We start from the raw sequence: 19,709 nt of genomic DNA on the forward strand, positions 1-19,709 counted from the left end.
TAACAATAAGATTTAAAGGTTGTCAAAATGCTAGGCATAATTCCAGCTCTCTCCTTATATTTCTATCCTCTGTCCTCCAAAAAACCAAATCCATGCAGAATCATGGATTTTTTTCCATAGGATTTTTGTTGTTGTTAAACATTTGTATTTATTTATTTGACAGAGAGAGTGCACAAGCATAAGCAAGGGGAGCAGCAGAGGGAGATGGAGAAGCAGGCTCTCCACTGAGCAGGGAGCCCTGCATGGAGCTTGATCCCAGAACCTCATGACCTGAGTGGAAGGCAGACACTTAACTGGCTGAGCCACCCAGGCACCCCTCCATAGGATTTTAAGATTTATTCGAGAAATTTTAAGATTTATTCTGTGCACATATGTGCATGCACATATGTGCACAGAATGTATGGGCAGAGGAAGAGAGAGAGAGAGGGAGAGAAACTCAAGTAGACTGCCCACAGGGTCTGGAGCCTGACATGGGGCTTGATCTTAGACCCTGCGATCAGACCTGAACGAAAACCAAGAGTCAGATGCTTAACTGACTGTGCCACCCAGGTGCCCCTCCATAGGACTCTTAAAGCTGAAAGGGGACAGCCTGGGTGGCTCAGAAGTTTAGCGCCGCCTTCAGCCCAGGGCCTGATTCTGGAAACCTGGAATCGAGTCCCAATTCAGACTCTGCATGGAGCCTGCTTCTCCCTCTGCCTATGTCTCTGCCTCTTTCTCTCTGTCATGAATAAATAAATAAAATCTTTTTAAAAAAATAAATAAATAATAAAGCTGAAAGGATCTTGGGACACCTGGGTGGCTCAACAGTTGAGCGTCTGCCTTTGGCTTATGGCGTGATCCTGGAGTCAGGGATCCAGTCCTGCATCGGGCTCTCTGCATGGAGCCTGCTTCTCCTCCCCTTCTTCCTATGTCTCTGCCTCTCTCTCTGTGTCTCTCATGAATAAATAAAATCTTTAAAAATAAATAAATAAATAAATAAATAAATAAATAAAGCTGAAAGGATCTCAATTCCCATTTCCTGATGTTGAGTCCCACATGAGAAGATAAAGCCCAGAAAGTCCAAACAGGTAGCCTACAGGTAAAACAATCAGAGGCAAGACTGGGAACTGAACCCAGTGTTCTTGACACCTTCATTACATCATGCATCATTTCAAATGATTTCTTCCATGCCTACCTAATCTAGAAAAAAGTGACTATATCACACCAACTTCTCACAAAACCACTAAAAATAATCATATGGTATGGTTAACAGACATATTTTTCGCTATTTTCAAGAATACTTGTGAGGAATAAAAGTTTCAAGCCATTAATAGATCATTTCTATTACAACTACTTATGTTCTGGAAATGATGCTTCCTTTTATCAGATTTTATAAAATTTAAAATTCCACTTTTCACTAATTCTTTTTCATGAACTACAAATATGTATGGTCATCTATGCAGCCTCTTCCCCAACAATAGCTTAAGCAACCCAAGTCTCAGATAAAAATGTCATCTATTCCAGGCTGATCAGCATATGTTAGAATCTGTTCCTAATATAGAATCCTAGACTTTTGGAGTTGGAAGGAACCTTGGAGATCACCTCTCATTTTACAGAGGAAACAAATACCCAAGAGGGACCTGACCAAGGTCATAGTTTCTATATAAGAACCCAGGTCCAGAATAGAAAGTTTTCAAAAGATTTCAGAGAAAAACACTGTATTTAGTGGAACACCTTAGCTTGTCTCCCTTTTTATCTACTTCTTAAGTACAACTTCCTGCCTGAGGAACTTCTGAAATTTAAGAGAAGAAAGCAAAACAAAAAACTAAGCCAGCTTTGTAAGTCTACAGCCAAGTCTCTAATCTTAAAAACTTAGAAGGTGGATCCTTGCAAGAACCGCAGACAGTAGCATTTTGTAACAAAACCCCAAAAGCTGATGAATGTAAGTAGAGGGAGAAAAGACACATACAAATTAACAATAACTATAATATTCCTAGCTCTGTAACAAATTACATAAATAAATGCTTATAAGGAGGAAAACTATAAACTTGCAACTTTCAAGAAAGAAATTTAATCACCATACCTAGTAATCACACACGAGCAATACATTTTGAAATATAATTTTGATCATAGTGCTTATAGGAAGCTGGAAGTTCTTTTTAGTGCTCTTTATATGCTTTAAGTCATGTTTTAAAAAAAAACAATAATTTGAGGAAAATATTTTATCAAACCTTAATAAAAAGGAAAATCTGTATTCAAACCCTAATAATTATAAACTATATTGTCTATCCATGTTTTTAAGAATAAATGAAAAAAGCTAAGGCCTGAAAAGCACTAAGTTTACATCTATTTCGTCCCTATAAAAGAACATGCTACACAAGCCAATTTACCTGTAGGAATATGTTTCTTAACTCATGAGGATCACCTCGCTTGGTTGTTTGCACCTGTAAGGAAAAAAAAAAGCCAAGTTAATACTTTACCAGAGACCAAATAATCTCTTCAGATTAGAGTTTTCAAAGCTAACAATCAATGCTCTTATCTTTTATAAGGGCATTTAGTTTAAAACAAACCCAAAGTGCTAATACTGATAACACCTGTCAAATCGGAGCTCTGCGACTACAGAGGCGAGGAAGTACAGGTGTGAAGACCTTAACACAGCAAATCTACCAGATTTCCTCCGGACTGGAAAGGGGAGGCAGGGAGGATCAGTCTCTTACATTCCCCATCCACTAGCAACACAACGGCAACCACCCACCTCCAAATCAAGAGGGCCCAGCAAGGACGGGGCAACACGAAAGTTGAAACAAACACCCAAATTAATCGCCTGGCCTAGCAGCCTTTCTTCTCTAAGGAACGCAATCCAGAAATATAATGGTCTCCGCTCTTTCTCCACCCAACCTAAAATACGAAAGCTGCTACCACGTTTCCAAACACTCTCGACATCCTGCCACCTGCAGCACCGGTGCCAACCACCGCCCCCGGCCCCGGCCCCACCGGAGCTCCGAATTACTCAATCGCTCGCCCCCTCCCCCACTGCAATATACAGATGCCTTAGGTGGCCTCGGCTTTACGTGCCACTTCCTCCTACTCCCTTTCCGATGCCCCCCCAAGTCCGGGCTCACGCTCCCGGGCGCCTAGGGCAGGGCACAGCTCTCCCCCGCACCGGCCCGTGGTCCCCAAAAGCCCCTCCAACTCGTAGTCCCTCCTACTTCCCCTCCCCCAGCCGGGCATCCTCTCCCTCCGGTGCAAGCCCCACGCAGCTCTCCCACCCGCGAGCCGGAGCCCCAGGACGCGCTAGCTAAGAACAGGCAACGGAGGAAATGGTAAGCGGCGGGGGGCTGCAGGCAAGGTCCCCAGAACGCCTCTTATGCAATAAAGGCAGCGGCAGAGAGTTGGGAGTCACCTTGACCGCCATGCTGTGCTCGGAAGCCGGGGACGAGCGAGTGAGCGAGCGGGGCCGAGCTGTCAGGGCGCGCGCGCGCCGCCTCCCCGGCCGCGCCCACCCCCCCCCCGCCCCGCTCGCCGGGGCCGCGCGCGTCCCTATGCAAATGAGCCCAGGGCGGGCGCCGCGCGCGTCCCTATGCAAATGAGCCCAGGGCGGGGCGGGAAGAGGGCGCGAGGCCCCGCCCGCGGGGAGCCGGACCCGGGCCCGGGCCGCGCTCGCTGCGGAGGAGCTCGCGCCTCCCACGGGGAAGCCTGGAGCGCAGGCCCCGGGATTCCGGCGCGGCGGGGCTGCCTGCAGCTGAGCCGCGGCCGGGAAAGCCCCAGGTTTCCTAAGGCCTCGTGTGGGTGTGGCTTTGAGCACCGCCAGCAGCCCAAGTCGTTTTCTCCGGAGACTTCACGGAGCGCTTGGGATCCAGACTGAGCAAGGTTTCGACGGATCAAACGGCGTGTCCCCGTTGATGATGACAATTAAATGAATTCATGACAACAAATAGCTATATTGACAATAAAAAATATGGGGGGGCATGCACTCTGGGGGGGAACCTAAGGAAATGTAACGTGATAAATACGTCCTTAGATTGGCATGAGATAAATATGCTTAACATATTTGTGACCCTTGTATTATAAAGCTTTATGGGTAGGCTCACTTCATACTCCGCCTAATCGCCCAAATCCTTTGTGCAGTGAGGTGGGGCACAAGTGCATACGGAAAATAATCCATTTGTCTTCCACGCGGCTGGTGCTGAATCCTGGCCCGACATGCTTCCTACATAAACATTGCCAGCCCTGCCTAAGTAGAAGCTCTACCTTGAACCAAAATAATGTCTCTAAAACTGAATTTGGCCATTGTGACTATATTGAACCACAGATTGATTCACTGAACATTTACTGGGCATCTATTACACGCCAGATATAGTCCAGCTTGTAAAAAAAATATATAAAAATAACATATAGTTTCCTAATCTCTAGTACCTTACAGATGGTCAATGCTTCCCTAAATCCCAATCTTAAATATATATATATATTTTTTGTTTGTTTGTTTGTGACTACAGGCATACTTTTGTATATTTAAAAAAAAAGGCTAACAAAGTAAGATTTATCTTAATCTCACTTAGCTCTGTAATCCCTCTCCACCCTCTTTCACATTTCCAATGTTGAATGTTGAGAAAAGGTTTCCCTTTTCTCCGGTCTCACTAGTCATAATATTTGTATTAAGTATCCAAGTTGATAAAAATAAGGAAAGAGGGCAGCCCGGGTGGCTCAGCGTTTTAGCGCCACCTTCGGTCCAGGGCGTGATCCTGGAGACCCGGAATCCAGTCCCATGTCCAGCTCCATACAGGGAGCCTGCTTCTGTCTCTGCCTCTCTCTCTGTCTCTCATGAGTAAATAAATAAAATGTTCAAAAAGAAAAGAAAAGAGAAGAGAAAGAGAAAGAAAGAAAGAAAGAAAGAAAGAAAGAAAGAAAGAAAGAAAGAAAGAAAGAAAGAAAGAAAAAGAGAAAGAGAGAGAAAGAAGAAAGAAACGTGGCAAATAGAAACTGATAAGGAATGCTATATTACTAGTATTATAATGAGCTTTTTTTAAAGATTTTATTTATTTATTCATTCATGAGGGACAGAGAGAGAGAAGCAAAGACAGAAGCAGGCTCCACGCAGGGATCCTGAGGTGGGACTGGATCCTAGGACTCCAGGATCAGCCCTGGGCCAAGAGCAGGCGCTAAACCGCTGAGCCACCCAGGGATCCCCCTATAATGAGTTTTTTTGCTGCAGTTGAATTAACTATTACATCTGTTTATTCAGTTTGTTCAAAGTTCTTTTTTTAAGATTTATTTATTTATTTATGAGAGAGAGAGAGAGAGAGAGAGAGAGAGAGAGAGGCAGAGACACAGACAGAGGAGAAGCAGGCTCCATTGCAGGGATCCTGATGTGGGACTGGATCTTGGGACTCCAGGATCACGCTCTGGGCCAAAGACAAGCGCTAAACCGCTGAGCCACCCAGGGATTCATTCCCTCAAAGTTCTTTTAACAATGTTACTGGATTTAAGGATTTACAAATTCATAGTTTGTTCTAGCACCTTATGCCCCTGGCACTTTGCTCTCTTATTTCATGAAGTTTCTCTAAGTAGGAATCTCAAGATGTTTATTTTACATTAAGGGAAGAATGTCTATTTAGTAGGTCAAAGTTCCTCAGTTTGAATAAAAGTAGTCAAGGGAAAGGAAGACACTTAAAATGAAAGAATTATTTCCTATTGAAACATGTTGCTGACCAAATCTATATTGTTGGAATGAAAATTTACAGTCAGATTCACCACTTCCTCCCACAGAGGAAAACATCACATTTAAACAGAGCCCACCACAATAATTTCTAGGTATAAGCACCAAGCCACAATGAAAATTTTCTTGAATAAAAAATAGCTGAGGGGCGCCAGGGTCGTGCAGTCAGTTAAGCTTCTAACTCTTAGTTTCAGCTCAGGGCTAATCTCAGGGTCGTGAGATCGAATCCACCAAGTTGGCTTGAGAGTCCCTCTGCCTCTCCTGGTTAGGCTCTCTCTCTCTCAAATAAATAAATCTTTAAAAAAATAAAAAAGCCTACCTTTGAAAAAAAATATATGTATATGTATGTACATATATACATATATAATTTATATATACATGCTATATATATATACACCCTAAAATATATATGTATAAAATACATAAATTTATATATATTATTAAAATACATATATATATATACCTTAAAAAATAGATGATCTTTGAGCAAGTCCAAGAGCTTCACTGGTGCCAATCTAGTTGCAATGGAGATTATGTATTAATTTAAAACTAGGGACGCCTGGGTGGCTCAGGGTTTAGCACCTGCCTTTGGTCCAGGGTGTGATCCTGGAGTCCCAGGATCAAGTCCCACATTGGGCTCCCTGCAGGGAGCCTGCTTCTCCCTCTGCCTGTGTCTCTGCCTCTCTCTCTCTGTGTCTCTCATGAATAAATAAATAAAATCTTTAAAAAAATTTTTTTAAACTAAATAAAACTGATATGGGGATCCCTGGGTGGCTCAGCAGTTTAGTGCCTGCCTTTGGCCCAGGGCATGATCCTGGAGTCCCGGGATCAGGTCCCACATTGGGCTCCCTGCATGGACCCTGCTTCTTCCACTGCCTGTGTCTCTGCTTCTCTCTCTCTCTGTGTCTCTCATGAATGAATAAATAAAATCTTTAAAATAAATAAATAAAGACTGATACAGAGAAAGTAGAAAAGCTCAGCTACCCTAAATAAAGTTGGATTTTGCTAGATTTTTTTCTGTCCAAATATAATAATAAAATAGACAAAGGTATTTACGTTATATTCTATAAGGAAATAAGTATTTAAAGGAATACAAAAGTCTATGAGTTAGAGCTCCTACTCTGAAAAGCTTTGCAATCTACCCTTCTGTTATAATGATTGACAAATAGTATTACCAATAGTTGAAACAGGGGCACCTGGGTGGCTCAGTAGTTAAACGTCTGCCTTTGGCTCACCTCGTGATCCTGGGGTCCTGGGATCGAGTCCTGCATCAGGCTTCCTGAAGGGAGCCTGCTTCTCTCTCTACCTATGACTCTGCCTCTCCCTAGTCTCTCATGAATAAATAAATAAAATCTTAAAAAAAAAAAAGTTGAAACAAATTAGAACAGATGAGCAGGGTTAATGGAAAACTTATTATTTAATGGGGCATCAAAAGACAAACCTGTCAAATAAGATTCACAATGTATTTGGGAAAAAGTGGTAGAAATAGTTCAAAACTTCCCAGTTTTTTAAAATTACTTGCCGATAAAGTAATTTATAACTCTTTCCTTAAATTGCAAATGACATTTGTAAACAAAAAATAATTTTAAAACTATGAAACAACTATAAGTTAAAAAACTCAATAATTAGGGCAGCCCGGGTGGCTCAGCGGCTTAGCGCCACCTTCGGCCCAGGGCATTATCCTGGAGACCCAGGATCGAGTCCCATGTCCCGCTCCCTGCATGGAGCCTGCTTTTCCCTCTGCCTGTGTCTCTGCCTCTCTCTCTTTCTCTCTCTCTCTCTCTGTATCTCTCATGAATAAATAAAATCTTTTTTAAAAAACTTGATAATTAAAAAAAAAAAAAAAAAAAAAAAAAAACTTGATAATTAAAACAGTCTATAGTGAATGAACTTTCAGAATGTAAAGTTAGAAGTTAAAGTCTAAAAGTCTAGTTGCAAATATATTGCCATTAATAGTCACTTTTTAGAATTGGCTTCATAAAAGATTCAATATGTAGTTTGAGCTGGGAATTTAAATATGCTTGTGAAGTTGTTGCCTATGAAATTATTTTATTATCCCAGATGCAAACCCAAAATATGGGTTTCCTAGACAAACGCACAGAAACATGTTTCTAACTCCCAAGCAGCTTACATCATATTAATTTGAAACCAGTCAGTCACTCTGTGGGTGAAAGTCAGAACTATGCTAATACCTAGTGTCTTAATAAACTAGAATATAATAATTAAAACAAGAGGCAATTTCCAATGAGCCTATCCTGCCACAACTCCTGGTCCTCCTTCTATCTTTAATAACATACTATTTCTGTTTATATTCTAACCTCCTCCGATTATTTCACTGACATGAATACATATTTGTTCTTGTTTCCATATCCCACACAGCTACTATGGATATCATCTTGCAAGAAGTAAATCCAGGTGGTATATTAACACTTAGAAGAGCATTAGGATATCACTGACTAATTAAACCAGGAATGAAGCTCTTCCTAGGTTAAAAGTACATACATCATCATTATAATGAGGAATAAGCTGCATTTTACACCTATCAAGATGAAGCTCACTTAAAATATTGGAAATAAATAGCATGATATCTGACTGGCACACACACACACAAAACATTTGAACATCTGGAACTTTTAAGTATATATTGGTCTTGGCCTAATAGAATCATAAAATGGTTCTTTTTATTCTATTGAAATATTAGAAAACTTACAATTTTATAAGATGTGCTTTTAACTCCTTCCTTGCTAAGAGGCTATATGGGGAAATGGCATGGTGCAGGCTAGGGAGAAATATGAAGGGTTAAGTGTCCAAGTTTGCACAAATTATGTTCTAGTTGGTAGGCAGACTTCAAAATCAATCAGAAGTTATTATCTCAACCCAAACCACTTGTAGACACTAAATAAATTAGGCATTTTAGGACTTCTCTATACTGTACAAGTATTACACTCCCTCTATGAGCATTTGATCTAATTGAAATAAAATCTCTTGGTGGAGAGGGAAGAATGAAGTATCAAAAATCAGACGAAATAGTTGTACTTTTGCAGTTATGTCTTCCTAAACTGCTCTTCCTCATTGTCTGACTGTCCTATAAATTATGTGATGGGGATGACAGTGATCTTATATTTGGACCACAGTCTTCTTTATCCCCTTGTGGAGGCAATTACAGTTTTCTTTTCAATGGATTTTGGAAGGAATTCATGGAATGAGCTGCTCTAGATGTTTAAGTCTGTGAAGGCCCTATCATATAGTAATCATGTGTAAGCTAATATTTAGTGGAAAACCTTATGATGAGATGGAGGATTAAACTAGATGAACTTTAATGCTTCTTTTAACACTCTAATGTCATGATTAAGAATGAGCCCAATTATAGCTAATAATTTATTGAGTGCCTCGTGTTTGCACTAAACTCACTATTCCAACTATAGGAAATACAAGAAAATTAAATAGCATGATTCCTAAAGCATGAAGAATACTTGACTGTGGCAACTACTATTATTCTTTTTTTTTTTTCAGTGAATAAAGCTGAATGATACCAAAACCTTCTGCATGTACCAAAGGCCAAGACAGCTTTATATAATAATTGGGTAAAAAAAATCTGTGGGTTGCCACATAGTCCTATTCCAATCAAAAGTATATAACTGGGACATAATCATTCTGCTCAATCCCTGAGCTGCCCACCTCTACCCAATCCCTGGGGATTTACTTGGATCTGGTTTTTGCCTCCCTTCTACTTAGAGGTCAACAAGGAAGGATGCTTGGGATCTCAGCCAAAATAAAGGAAAAATTTTCACTTTAAAAATTGCACCAAGGTCAGCCCGGGTGGCTCAGTGGTTTAACGCCGCCTTCAGCCCAGGGCGTGATCCTGGAGACCCAGGATCAAGTCCCACATCGGGCTCCCCGCAAGGAGCCTGCTTCTCCCTCTGCCTGTGTCTCTTGCCTGTCTCTCTCAATGTGTTCCTCATGAATAAATAAATAAAAATCTTAAAAAAAAAAGAAAACATAAGAGAATATTTTAGTGACTCAAAGGTAGGTAAAGGATTTTTAGTCAGGACATTAAAAGTAATAACCATAAATTAAGAAATTGATAAATTAGATTGCACTAAAATTAAATTTTTTTTTCTAAAGTTAAAATTTGTACTCATCAAACAACAGCATTAAGAAAATGAATAGGCAAACCATAGTCTCTGGGAGAAAAATTGGCAAAACATATATACAACAGGGCGCCTGGGTGGCTCAGTTGATTAAATATCTGCTTTCGGCTCAGGTCATGATCCCAGGTTCCTAGGATCAGAGCCCCATGTCGGTAGGCTCCAGCTCAGTGGGGAGCCTGCTTCTCCCTCTACCTCTGCCAGTACCCCCTCCGACTCATTCCCTTTCTTGCTCTCCTTTTCCCTTAAATAAATAAATAAAATATTTTTTAAAAAACACATATACGGGATGCCCGGGTGCCTCAGCGGTTAGGCGTCTGCCTTCAGCCCAGAGCGTGATCCTGGAGTCCCGGGATCGAGTCCCACGTCGGGCTCCCTGCATGGAGCCTGCTTCTCTCTCTGCCTGTGTCTCTGCCTCTCTCTCTGTGTCTCTCATGAACAAATAAAATCTTTAAAAAAAACACCACATATACAACAAAGGATCGATATCCCAAAATATAAGGAACTTCCAAAACTCAATGATAAATAAGCAACCTAGTTACCTAGTTTAAAAATGGGCAAAAGATTTGAACAAATACTTCACAAAAGAAGATGCACAAATGGCCAATAAGCACATGAAAACCGCATAACATGATTAGCCGTCAGGGAAATGCAAATTAAATCACAGTAAAAAGATAGCACTACACACCCACTAGAATGGCTAAAATTAAAAAGACTGAAAACAGATGCTGGCAAGGATGTGGAACAACCAGAGCTCTCATGCACTGTTGTGGGAGTGTAAAATGGTATAATCACTTTGGAAAACGATCTAGCAGGTTCTTATAAAACTAAACATACACCTACACTATGACCCAGCAATTCTATCTTTTGGCATTTACCCAAGAGAAGTGAAAATATGTGTGGATAAAAAGACTTGTACAAGAATGTTCATGGTCACTTTATTCATTAAAGTCAAAAACTAGAAATAACCCAGGTTTCTATCAATTGGAGAATGGATAAACTATGGTATATCTACAGAATGTAATACTACTCAGGAATTCTTTTTTTTTTTTTTTAAGATTTTATTTATTTATTCATGAGAGACACACAGAGAGAGGGAGAGAAAGAGAGAGGCAGAGACACAGGCAAAGGGAGAAGCAGGCCCCATGCGGGGAGCCCTATGTGGGGCTCGATCCCTGGTCTCTGGGATCACACCCAGGGCGGAAGGCGGCGCTAAACTACTGAGCCAGCCACCTGGGCTGCCCACTACTGAGGAATTCTTTACAAAGGGCAAATTACTGATACAACATGGATGAGTCTTAAAAGTATCGTGCTAAGTGAAAGAAGCCTTACGTGGAATTATACAGTGCAAAAGGGCATATATTATGTGATTACATTTATGTAAAGTTCTAGAGCAAACAAAATTAAATCATGTAAAAAGAACCATGTTGGCAGCCTGGGTGGCTTGGTGGTTTAGCGCCGCCTTCAGCCCAGGGCCTGACCCTGGAGACCCGGGATCGAGTCCCACGTCGGGCTCCCTGCATGGAGCCTGCATCTCTCTCTCTGTCTCTCATGAATAAATAATAAAAGACATTAAAAAAAAAAAAGAACCATGTTTTCTGGAAGAGAGGAATTCAGGGAACTATCTGGAGTGATGACAATAGTCTATGTCTTGCTAAGGGTTTAGATTCCAGGTATGTGTATTTTCCAAAACTTGGGAATGTATACTTAAGGTTTATATATTTTACCATGTGCAAATTTTTCCTCAAAAGAAAAGATCTGTGAATATTGAATCATTCAAGCTAATGCAGTATATAGGGGGGAAAGTACTAGTATCTTAAATTTACTCTGAAATACATAAAAGAAATAAGACTAATGAATGGATAGAGATGGATGGATGAATGGATAGATGATAGATGAATGAGGAGGAGAGAGGGAGAAAGATATTTCATACTTAACTGAGGGATATATGGGAATTCATTGTAAAAATTCTTTCAATTTTTCCATATGTTTGAAATTTTTCATAATAAGACATTACAGAAAACTGTGCTGGATCTTTGCATTACTAAAGATGGTTATTCTCAGGTACATAATTCTGTTGTTTGTCTAGAAATTGTAATGGGACTTGCTTTTAAATAATGTTAGGCCACTGTGCCTTGTTGGAGAGTAGGGAAAGGAAACCGAAACTGCTTGACAAATAATCTCTATTATAGGCAGGGGAATCTGAAAGCTACGTCGAACTGAGGAAAAAATATTCTCCTTAATATGGATTTAGACAGTAATTATATGTTCTTGGGAGCTGTGTTTGTGTGTTTGTGTTTCTTGGATCTAATAGCTAGCCACAGGAAAACTTGAGGAAGTATAAGTTGCTTTATGTGTTTGGTTTTTTTGGGGTTTTGTTTTTGTTTTTGTTTTTTAGAGGGAAATATAGAGAGTGTGAGAGTGGGATCTGGGGAGGGGTAGAGGGAGAGAGACAAAATCTCAAGCAGGCTCCATGCCCAGTGCAGAGCATGACCTCAGGATCCCAAGATCATGACCTGAGCCAAACTCAAGAGTTGGATGCTTGATAGACTGAGCCACCCAGGCACCCCATGTGGAAGTTTATCTGTGTAACATACTGACAGAAATCTTGGAAGTTACCAGACTTAGAATCTAAAGTCTACCCTGGAACTCTTCTGCTTATCTACACCAGAACATAAATATAGACTGAGAAACTCTAAGACTGGGACACTTGGGTGGCTCAAGCGACTGAGTGTCTGCCTTTGGCGCAGGCCGTGATCCTGAGTTTTGGGAACGAGTCCCATATTGGGCTCTTACATGGAGCCTGCTTCTCCTCCCTCTGCCTATATCTCTGCCTTTCTCTGTGTCTCTCATGAATAGATGATAGATAGATAGATAGATAGATAGATAGATAGATAGATAGATAGATAGAAATCTTAAAAAAAAAAAAAAAAAAAAAAAAAAGGAGAGGGTAGCCCCGGTGGCGCAGCGGTTTAGCGCCGTCTGCAGCCCAGGGCGTGATCCTGGAGACCCGGGATCGAGTCCCACATTGGGCTCCCTGCATGGTACCTGCTTCTCCCTCTGCCTGTGTCTCTGCCTCTCTCTCTAGCTGTGTCTCTATGGAAAAAAAAAAAAAAAAAAAAAGGAGAAACTCAAAGACTTTGGTGGGAATTATCCTGCAATGGGCAGATTTGTAGTGAGAGACCTAAAGAAAGGACTCACTGAGGAAGGGAGGGCCACAGCCCTCAAGACAAGAAAGCTAGGAACTGGGATATGCATAAAAATAAACTTCTGAAGAATTACTATGAAGAAATAATATATTATTGACCAGTATTGAATTCTACTGATCAAATAATCAGGGAGTTTAAGTTAGAAAGTTCTGAAGAACAGTATAAAACAGCTAGATTTTGGAGAGTTACACCTTCTGGAAAGAGACAAATCAAGAAGGAAAAGTGGGTAGAACTGTGGAATGATGACATTCTTTTAATCAGAAGAAGACAAAATTGAGAACACAGAAGGAACCAAACCAAGAATTGTTTAAGGTCTCAAAGTTATACTCTGCATATTCCTGACAACAGAATACCACCTTAAGGTAATGACTATATAATAAGGAAAAACTACATGAAAATGAAATAAACAGGAATTAAGAGTTAGGTCATAAGAGGACAATGACATTATGTCTCTGTACTATAAAAGATGCCAGAAAGGATAAGAATAAACTTACATATGAAACAGCTAACTACAGCTTACAATTCTGAGGAAGGAAGTTTCTGGGTAATACTGCTACTTCTTCCCTGATTCTGGTCAAGTAAGCATTGGAAAAAATCATGGGGTAGCACATCTACATGGTCTTCCTTACTATCAGTACTTGGAAAGAAGCCATAGAAACAGTTACTATTTGCTTACCCTGTTCTTCGATCATCCTGTATGAGTAGGTTTACCTGGATGGTCCACAGGATAGGGATGGAGAATAAAATAGGGAGTTAGCAATTATACTTCATTTAATCATCCCCAACTCTTCAACAAAGCATTTTATATACATACATATATATGTATATATGTACATATATATGTATGTATATATATATACATAGGTTTTGTATTGGTGGTGTGGAAGAAAATGAAAGCGGAGTAATGGGAAATGTGCTTTCCTCCTATCAACTTTTCACTGAGATCCATGTGGCAGATAACAATATCATTTCATCAAACATAGCCTCAGAGTTCTAGATGGGAAACAGAAGCTAAGTGAGTATACCCCATGATATGATGAGTGGTAATGAGGGGCAAATGCTCAATAGCAGATGGTCAAATCTCCCTCTCCTTAAACATACTAAAGAACCTTGAAGGGCAGCCCAGGTGGCTCGGCGGTTTGGCACCATCCTCAGTCCAGGGCCTGATCCTGGGGTCCCAGGATCGAGTCCCACGTAGGGCTCCCTGCATAGAGCCTGCTTCTCCTTCTGCCTGTGTCTCTGCGTCTCTCTCTCTCTCTCAGTGTGTGTGTGTCTCTCTCATGAATGAATAAATAAAAATCCTAAAAAAAAAAAAAGAACCTTGAAGGGGTGGTATGGTATTTTATCATACACAATTCTATATGGCTATGAAATTGTAATCCATCTCTTAGATGTGGTATGTCCTTTATTATTGATACCAATAAGTAGGAAATATGAAGGGAACATAATTATCTCTCTTTATTTTTATTTTTTCCTCTTTTTTTTTAAAGATTTTATTTATTTATTCATGAGAGACATAGAGAGAGAGAGAGAGAGAGGCAGAGACACAGGCAGAGGGAGAAGCAGGCTCCACGCAGGAAGCCTGACACAGGACTTGATCCCAGGTCCTCAGGATCAGGCCCTGTGCTGAAGGCAGCGCTAAAATGCTAAGCCACCCACGCTGCCCAATTATCCCTCTTTATAAAGATCTTACAATGTATTAGGAAGATAAAACATAAGAAAATAATTCATATACAATACGTATGCTTAACTGTGTAGTAAATTTATGTAATACAGGTTTAGAAAATGAAAAAATCAGTTCAAGCTAGATGATATACAGAAAGTTTCATGGAAACCATAATTCACCACTTATTCTTGAATTTACCATTTCTCTATGTTCCTTGCGGAGTATGTCTTATTCCCCTATCCTTCCTCCTTCACCCATACCCTCAGTTGTAACACTTATCTCAATGCCTGACATGATCTATATAGGTACAAATTAAATGTTTGCTGATTATTCCTAGCTGATCACTCTAGCACTATCCATTAGCACTTTTTAAAAAATATCTTTTATTATTTATTTATTCATGAGAGACACACAGAGAGAAGCAGGCTCCATGCAGGGAGCCTGATGTGGGACTCGATCCCGGGTCTCCAGGTCAGGCCCTGGGCTGAAGGCGGCACTAAACCACCAAGCCACCAACCACTGCCCTCCGTTAGCACTTTTATACTTCCTAAGGGAAGACTATTAGCATTGCCTTAGTTATTCAAGCCAGAAAGCTGGGTATCAGACTCTTCCTTACCCCTCACATCTGAATAGGTCCCCAGTTCTTTGTTTTCCATCCCTTCCGTGCTTTTTAAATCTCTTCTCCTCATTATAATAGCCTTCATTAGGCCTCCTGATTGTTCTCCAAGCCTCCAGTTCTCTACTTTCTGCCTCTTGTCACTCTCCTCAAATCCATTATCCACAGTGCTGTCGAATGTTCCATCTAAAACAGAAATTAAATTTTGTCACTTCGATACAAAATCCCAACTCCTCAGTATGGTGAAGAGTGGAAGCTTCTTAAACTGTTCCCTTTTCTTACTTATATCTTCTGTCTTGCTGCTACTATACTTGTTCCTTTAGTCACAGGATTTTTGTGCTATTTTCTTTATGCTAATCCTTTGAGAATATTTTACTCCACGTTGACTCCAATTTGCCTATTCTTTAAGACACAGCTCAAGAATCTTCTCCAGAAAACAATCTTTCACCCACTTTCCCTGACTGGAGTAGGCTCTACTCTGTGTATAGTATTTATTGCTGTTATAATCACTTTTTGGTTAATGTCTTTTCCACTGGTGACTTTCGAACTTTATTGACTCAGACCTATCTAGCACAAAATACATACTTTTAATCACAACCTCACCCCAGTACACACTGAAATAAAAATTTCATGAAGCAATGTCAAACTTTGCTCCACGTAACATACTCTGGTATTTATTATTCTGTATTATTCTCCTTTTGTTCTAATTCTGGTCTTAACATACTGAATTGATTTCATGGCTCAGTTTTATTTTTTTTTATTTTTTTATTTTTTTTAATTTTTTTATTTATTTATGATAGTCACAGAGAGAGAGAGAGAGAGGCAGAGACATATGCAGAGGGAGAAGCAGGCTCCATACACTGGGAGCCCGACATGGGATTCGATCCGGGGTCTCCAGGATCATGCCCTGGGCCAAAGGCAGGCGCTAAACCGCTGCACCACCCAGGGTTCCCCATGGCTCAGTTTTAAAATACTGCAACAGAATTTGAAGTCATACAGATTCTTAAGTGTGATAGATGCTCACTATAAGTAATTGAGAAAAAGATAAAACAAAAATCTCTGGGGGCAGCCCAGATGGCTCAGGGGCTTAGCGCCACCTTCAGCCCAGGACCTGATCCTGGAGACCCAGAATCGAGTCCCATGTCGGGCTCCCTGCAAGGAGCCTGCTTCTCCCTCTGCTTGTGTCTCTGCCTCTCTCTCTCCCTCTCTCTGCGTGTGTGTGTGTGTGTGTGTGTGTGTGTGTGTGTCTCATTAATTAATGAATAAAATCTTCTAAAAAAAATCTCTGTATCTGTAGCAATTAGCACAGGGTTAGCCATATAGCAGTCCTCCATAAAAATGTTTGATTAAAGAATACATTCACACCTCTGAGGAAAACCATCTTCATAAATCATCTTTTGTCCCCATCACTTTCCTTTTTAAGAATAAGTGCTTCTTTTTTTTTTTTTTTAAGATTTTATTTATTTATTCATGAAGGACACAGAGAGAGAGGACTCTGGGATCACGCCCTGAGCCAAAGGCAGATGCTCAACCCCTGAGCCACCCCGGCATCCCTGAATAAGTGTTTCTTATAAGACATTAAATTGAGATGAAAACATAGACATGTAAGCACAGATAAAGAAACAGGCAAACTGGAGAAATCTTTAAAAATCATTGAGTTTAAAGGGCATAATAAGATAGAGAGGCATGATCACCGAGGGCAAACTGCCTTACAAAAAAAGGCCTAATGTGGTAAAGTCGCTTATGGTGATCGGTTCCAGAGGTCAGAAATCATTTTATAAATGACCCAAAGATCACTTAAGCTAACCAAATTCACAAAATACTGATGCATGTTATGCATAATATGCTCATAATAACTAAAATTTATTATTGAATACTTACTATGTATCAGACAATCTCTTAAGCACTTAATATGAATCTATCCTCAAAACAATCATGTAAAGTAGGGTTATCTCATGTTAGCTCTTTTTCAAAGATCAGGACACTGAGGGGTGCCTGGGTGGCTCAGTCAGTTGAGCATCTGACTCTTGATTTTGGCTCAGATCATGATCTTGGGTCTTGAGATCCAGCCCTCTGTCGAGCATGGAGCCTGCTCTGGATTTTCTCTCTTTCTCTCTCCCACTGCTGCTCCCCCTGCTCGTGTTCCCTCCCCCTCTCTCTTTCTCTCTCTCTTTCAAATAAATAAATAAATAAATAAATAAATAAATAAATAAATAAAATATTTTAAAAAATAAATAAAGGGCGTTGGCATTGGCTAACATTTTAAATCTCATTATCCTGTGATGATATGATGGCTGATAGGTCTATGTGTGCCCATTATGTTGAGGACATTGATTGTCACAGAAGAGATGATATGTGAATTTCTTACAGGTCAAATGACACTAGGAAGATATGGCAACTTGAATTGCTTTTGCAGTATTCCATTCTAAAGGGAGGCCTCCTAACAAAGGAGATACAAGCAGTGAAGAGCCAGAGTTTTCTTTTCAGGGAATTGGCACAAAATGGATGCCCCTTTTAACTCACTGAATAAATTAAGAATGCATGCCATGTGAGAAACAGTAAGGGCATTAATGGCAACCAATGTCAACTGGAAAAGCAGAGATGACGAAAACATAGAGTGTAGCAAGTAGCAAGATTTGTCTCTTCTCTAGTCCTACTTCTAAGTTCCCAACCCCAGAAGAGTTTGCCTTAAGAAGGAAAGAAGAAAAAATATCCTAGAACCATACATTCCACAACCCAATCTTTAGGTTTGGAGAAGAAGAATGAGTGAAAAATTGACTATACTCCCTTCTTCATTTCAAGTCCCTGTGGCTACAAGGCTAAATAGCAATGGAGGAGGTTTTAAAAAACTGAAGTTTAACTAGGTTCGGCTAGATTTTGAATAACTTAGAAGACCAGAAAAGGATGGAATCTATCCTGGGGGAACATAGTATAGTGGAACAATGTCTAGAAAAAAAGAAAGCATTTTAGTTCTTACCCCAACCAAGTTCAGATTCCTTAGTAACCTGCTCACATAAAAGAAATAGGAGTATGTGGTTTATGATATAATGTTAAGTGAATGAATCAGAATTTGCAATTGTATGTATGTGGCAAGTACAAATCTATGAGTAATCTGGATATATTAAACAATACCTGGAGAAGATAATTGAATTTTCTCTAAATCACAATTTTGCATAGGGTCATCAATGATTGTATATCTAACCAAATCTACTATTACACTTCTTTTTTGCCATTTATTTAAGGAGTAAAATAAGTTTATTTAGCAAGATTGCTTTTCACAAATCCATGTTGGATGATAGATATGTGGCCGCCCTCCGTGGACTTGTAAATTAAGGGGTTTTGTTGTTGTTTGGGGTTTTTTTGGTTGTTATTGCTTTTCAAAGATTAACACCATAGTATTTCAAAGAAGAAGACTAACCAAAGTGTGATCTTCCAGTTCCTCCCTTTTCCATTAAAATTTGAGTATTATGCTTGACTTTTTCTATTATCTACAATCATTTCAGTTTGCAGGGAGTCCAAACATATAATTGTTAATAGCGCATATATTTCAGAGAACATGTCTTTGAGCCCTCCAGTGAAGACACCTTTAAGCCCACCTGATGTGAAATCATCTTCCCTAACCTATTCTATTTCTCACTCCAATTTGTATAGTACCATTGGTAATATTTGTATGAGGATTCTAATTTATGAAGTTTTCCTCTTACATTGGAATATTTTAGGACACCTAAGCAGGGTATTTCCTGGGATTATTTACAACATATTGATCTCAGACTAGGAATGCCTGAATCCCTTTTATCCCAAGCCTGGTAAGAGATAAAAAGTTTATGGCTATCTTTTAAAAATCTCATATGACCCCAGTGGAAAATATATATGAACTAGATAGCATAAAAATAAAGTAAGACTCACTAAAGAATGACCTTTTAAATTACAGCTTATTGTTCCTGTCACAATTATGACTTAGGTAAGTACTTACCTACCTTTAATAAATGGATAAGGCACTGTAACGTACTAACTACATAACTATGCAATTTTCATTTGTGCTTAGATATGGGCTCATATACAATTAAATATCCTAATAGTAAATAATATTGTGGTATGGCATTTAAACACATTATCTAATTTATTTTTCTTAAAGCAAAGCAAAGTGAAACTAATATAATTAAATCATATTGATACTACTTGAAAGAATTTAGACATTTGTCATCTTTGCTGTAGTTCTGTGCAGTATGCTCAAAAGAACAATGTGAAGTTCAAACTCTGAGAACCAAAGAATTTGAAAGTCCACTTGAAAAGGAAAAAATAGCAAAAGTCTTTACTAAATGAAAGAAAACATACACTTTAGCTCAGAAGGGCTTCTACATACCCAAGGTCAATA

At 39.7% G+C, this 19,709-nt stretch overlaps 1 protein-coding gene across 3 annotated transcripts in view; it reads right to left on the bottom strand.

Annotated features, from left to right (window-relative positions):
- SLC25A12 (solute carrier family 25 member 12) overlaps positions 1–19,709 on the bottom strand; it is a 206,338-nt gene that overhangs the window by 99,454 nt on the left and 87,175 nt on the right. For 2 of the 3 annotated variants that reach the window (XM_025460184.3, XM_025460180.2), the window contains exon 2: positions 2,370–2,423. In XM_025460184.3, coding sequence (XP_025315969.1) covers positions 2,370–2,423 — 54 coding nt within the window. Of the gene's footprint in view, positions 1–2,369; positions 2,424–3,382; positions 3,489–19,709 lie in introns of those variants that run through there. The other variant, XM_025460181.3, reaches the window with a different exon arrangement.

The sequence above is a fragment of the Canis lupus genome, chromosome 36 (genome assembly GCF_003254725.2).
Source record: "Canis lupus dingo isolate Sandy chromosome 36, ASM325472v2, whole genome shotgun sequence".
Classification (NCBI taxonomy): Eukaryota; Metazoa; Chordata; class Mammalia; order Carnivora; family Canidae; genus Canis; species Canis lupus.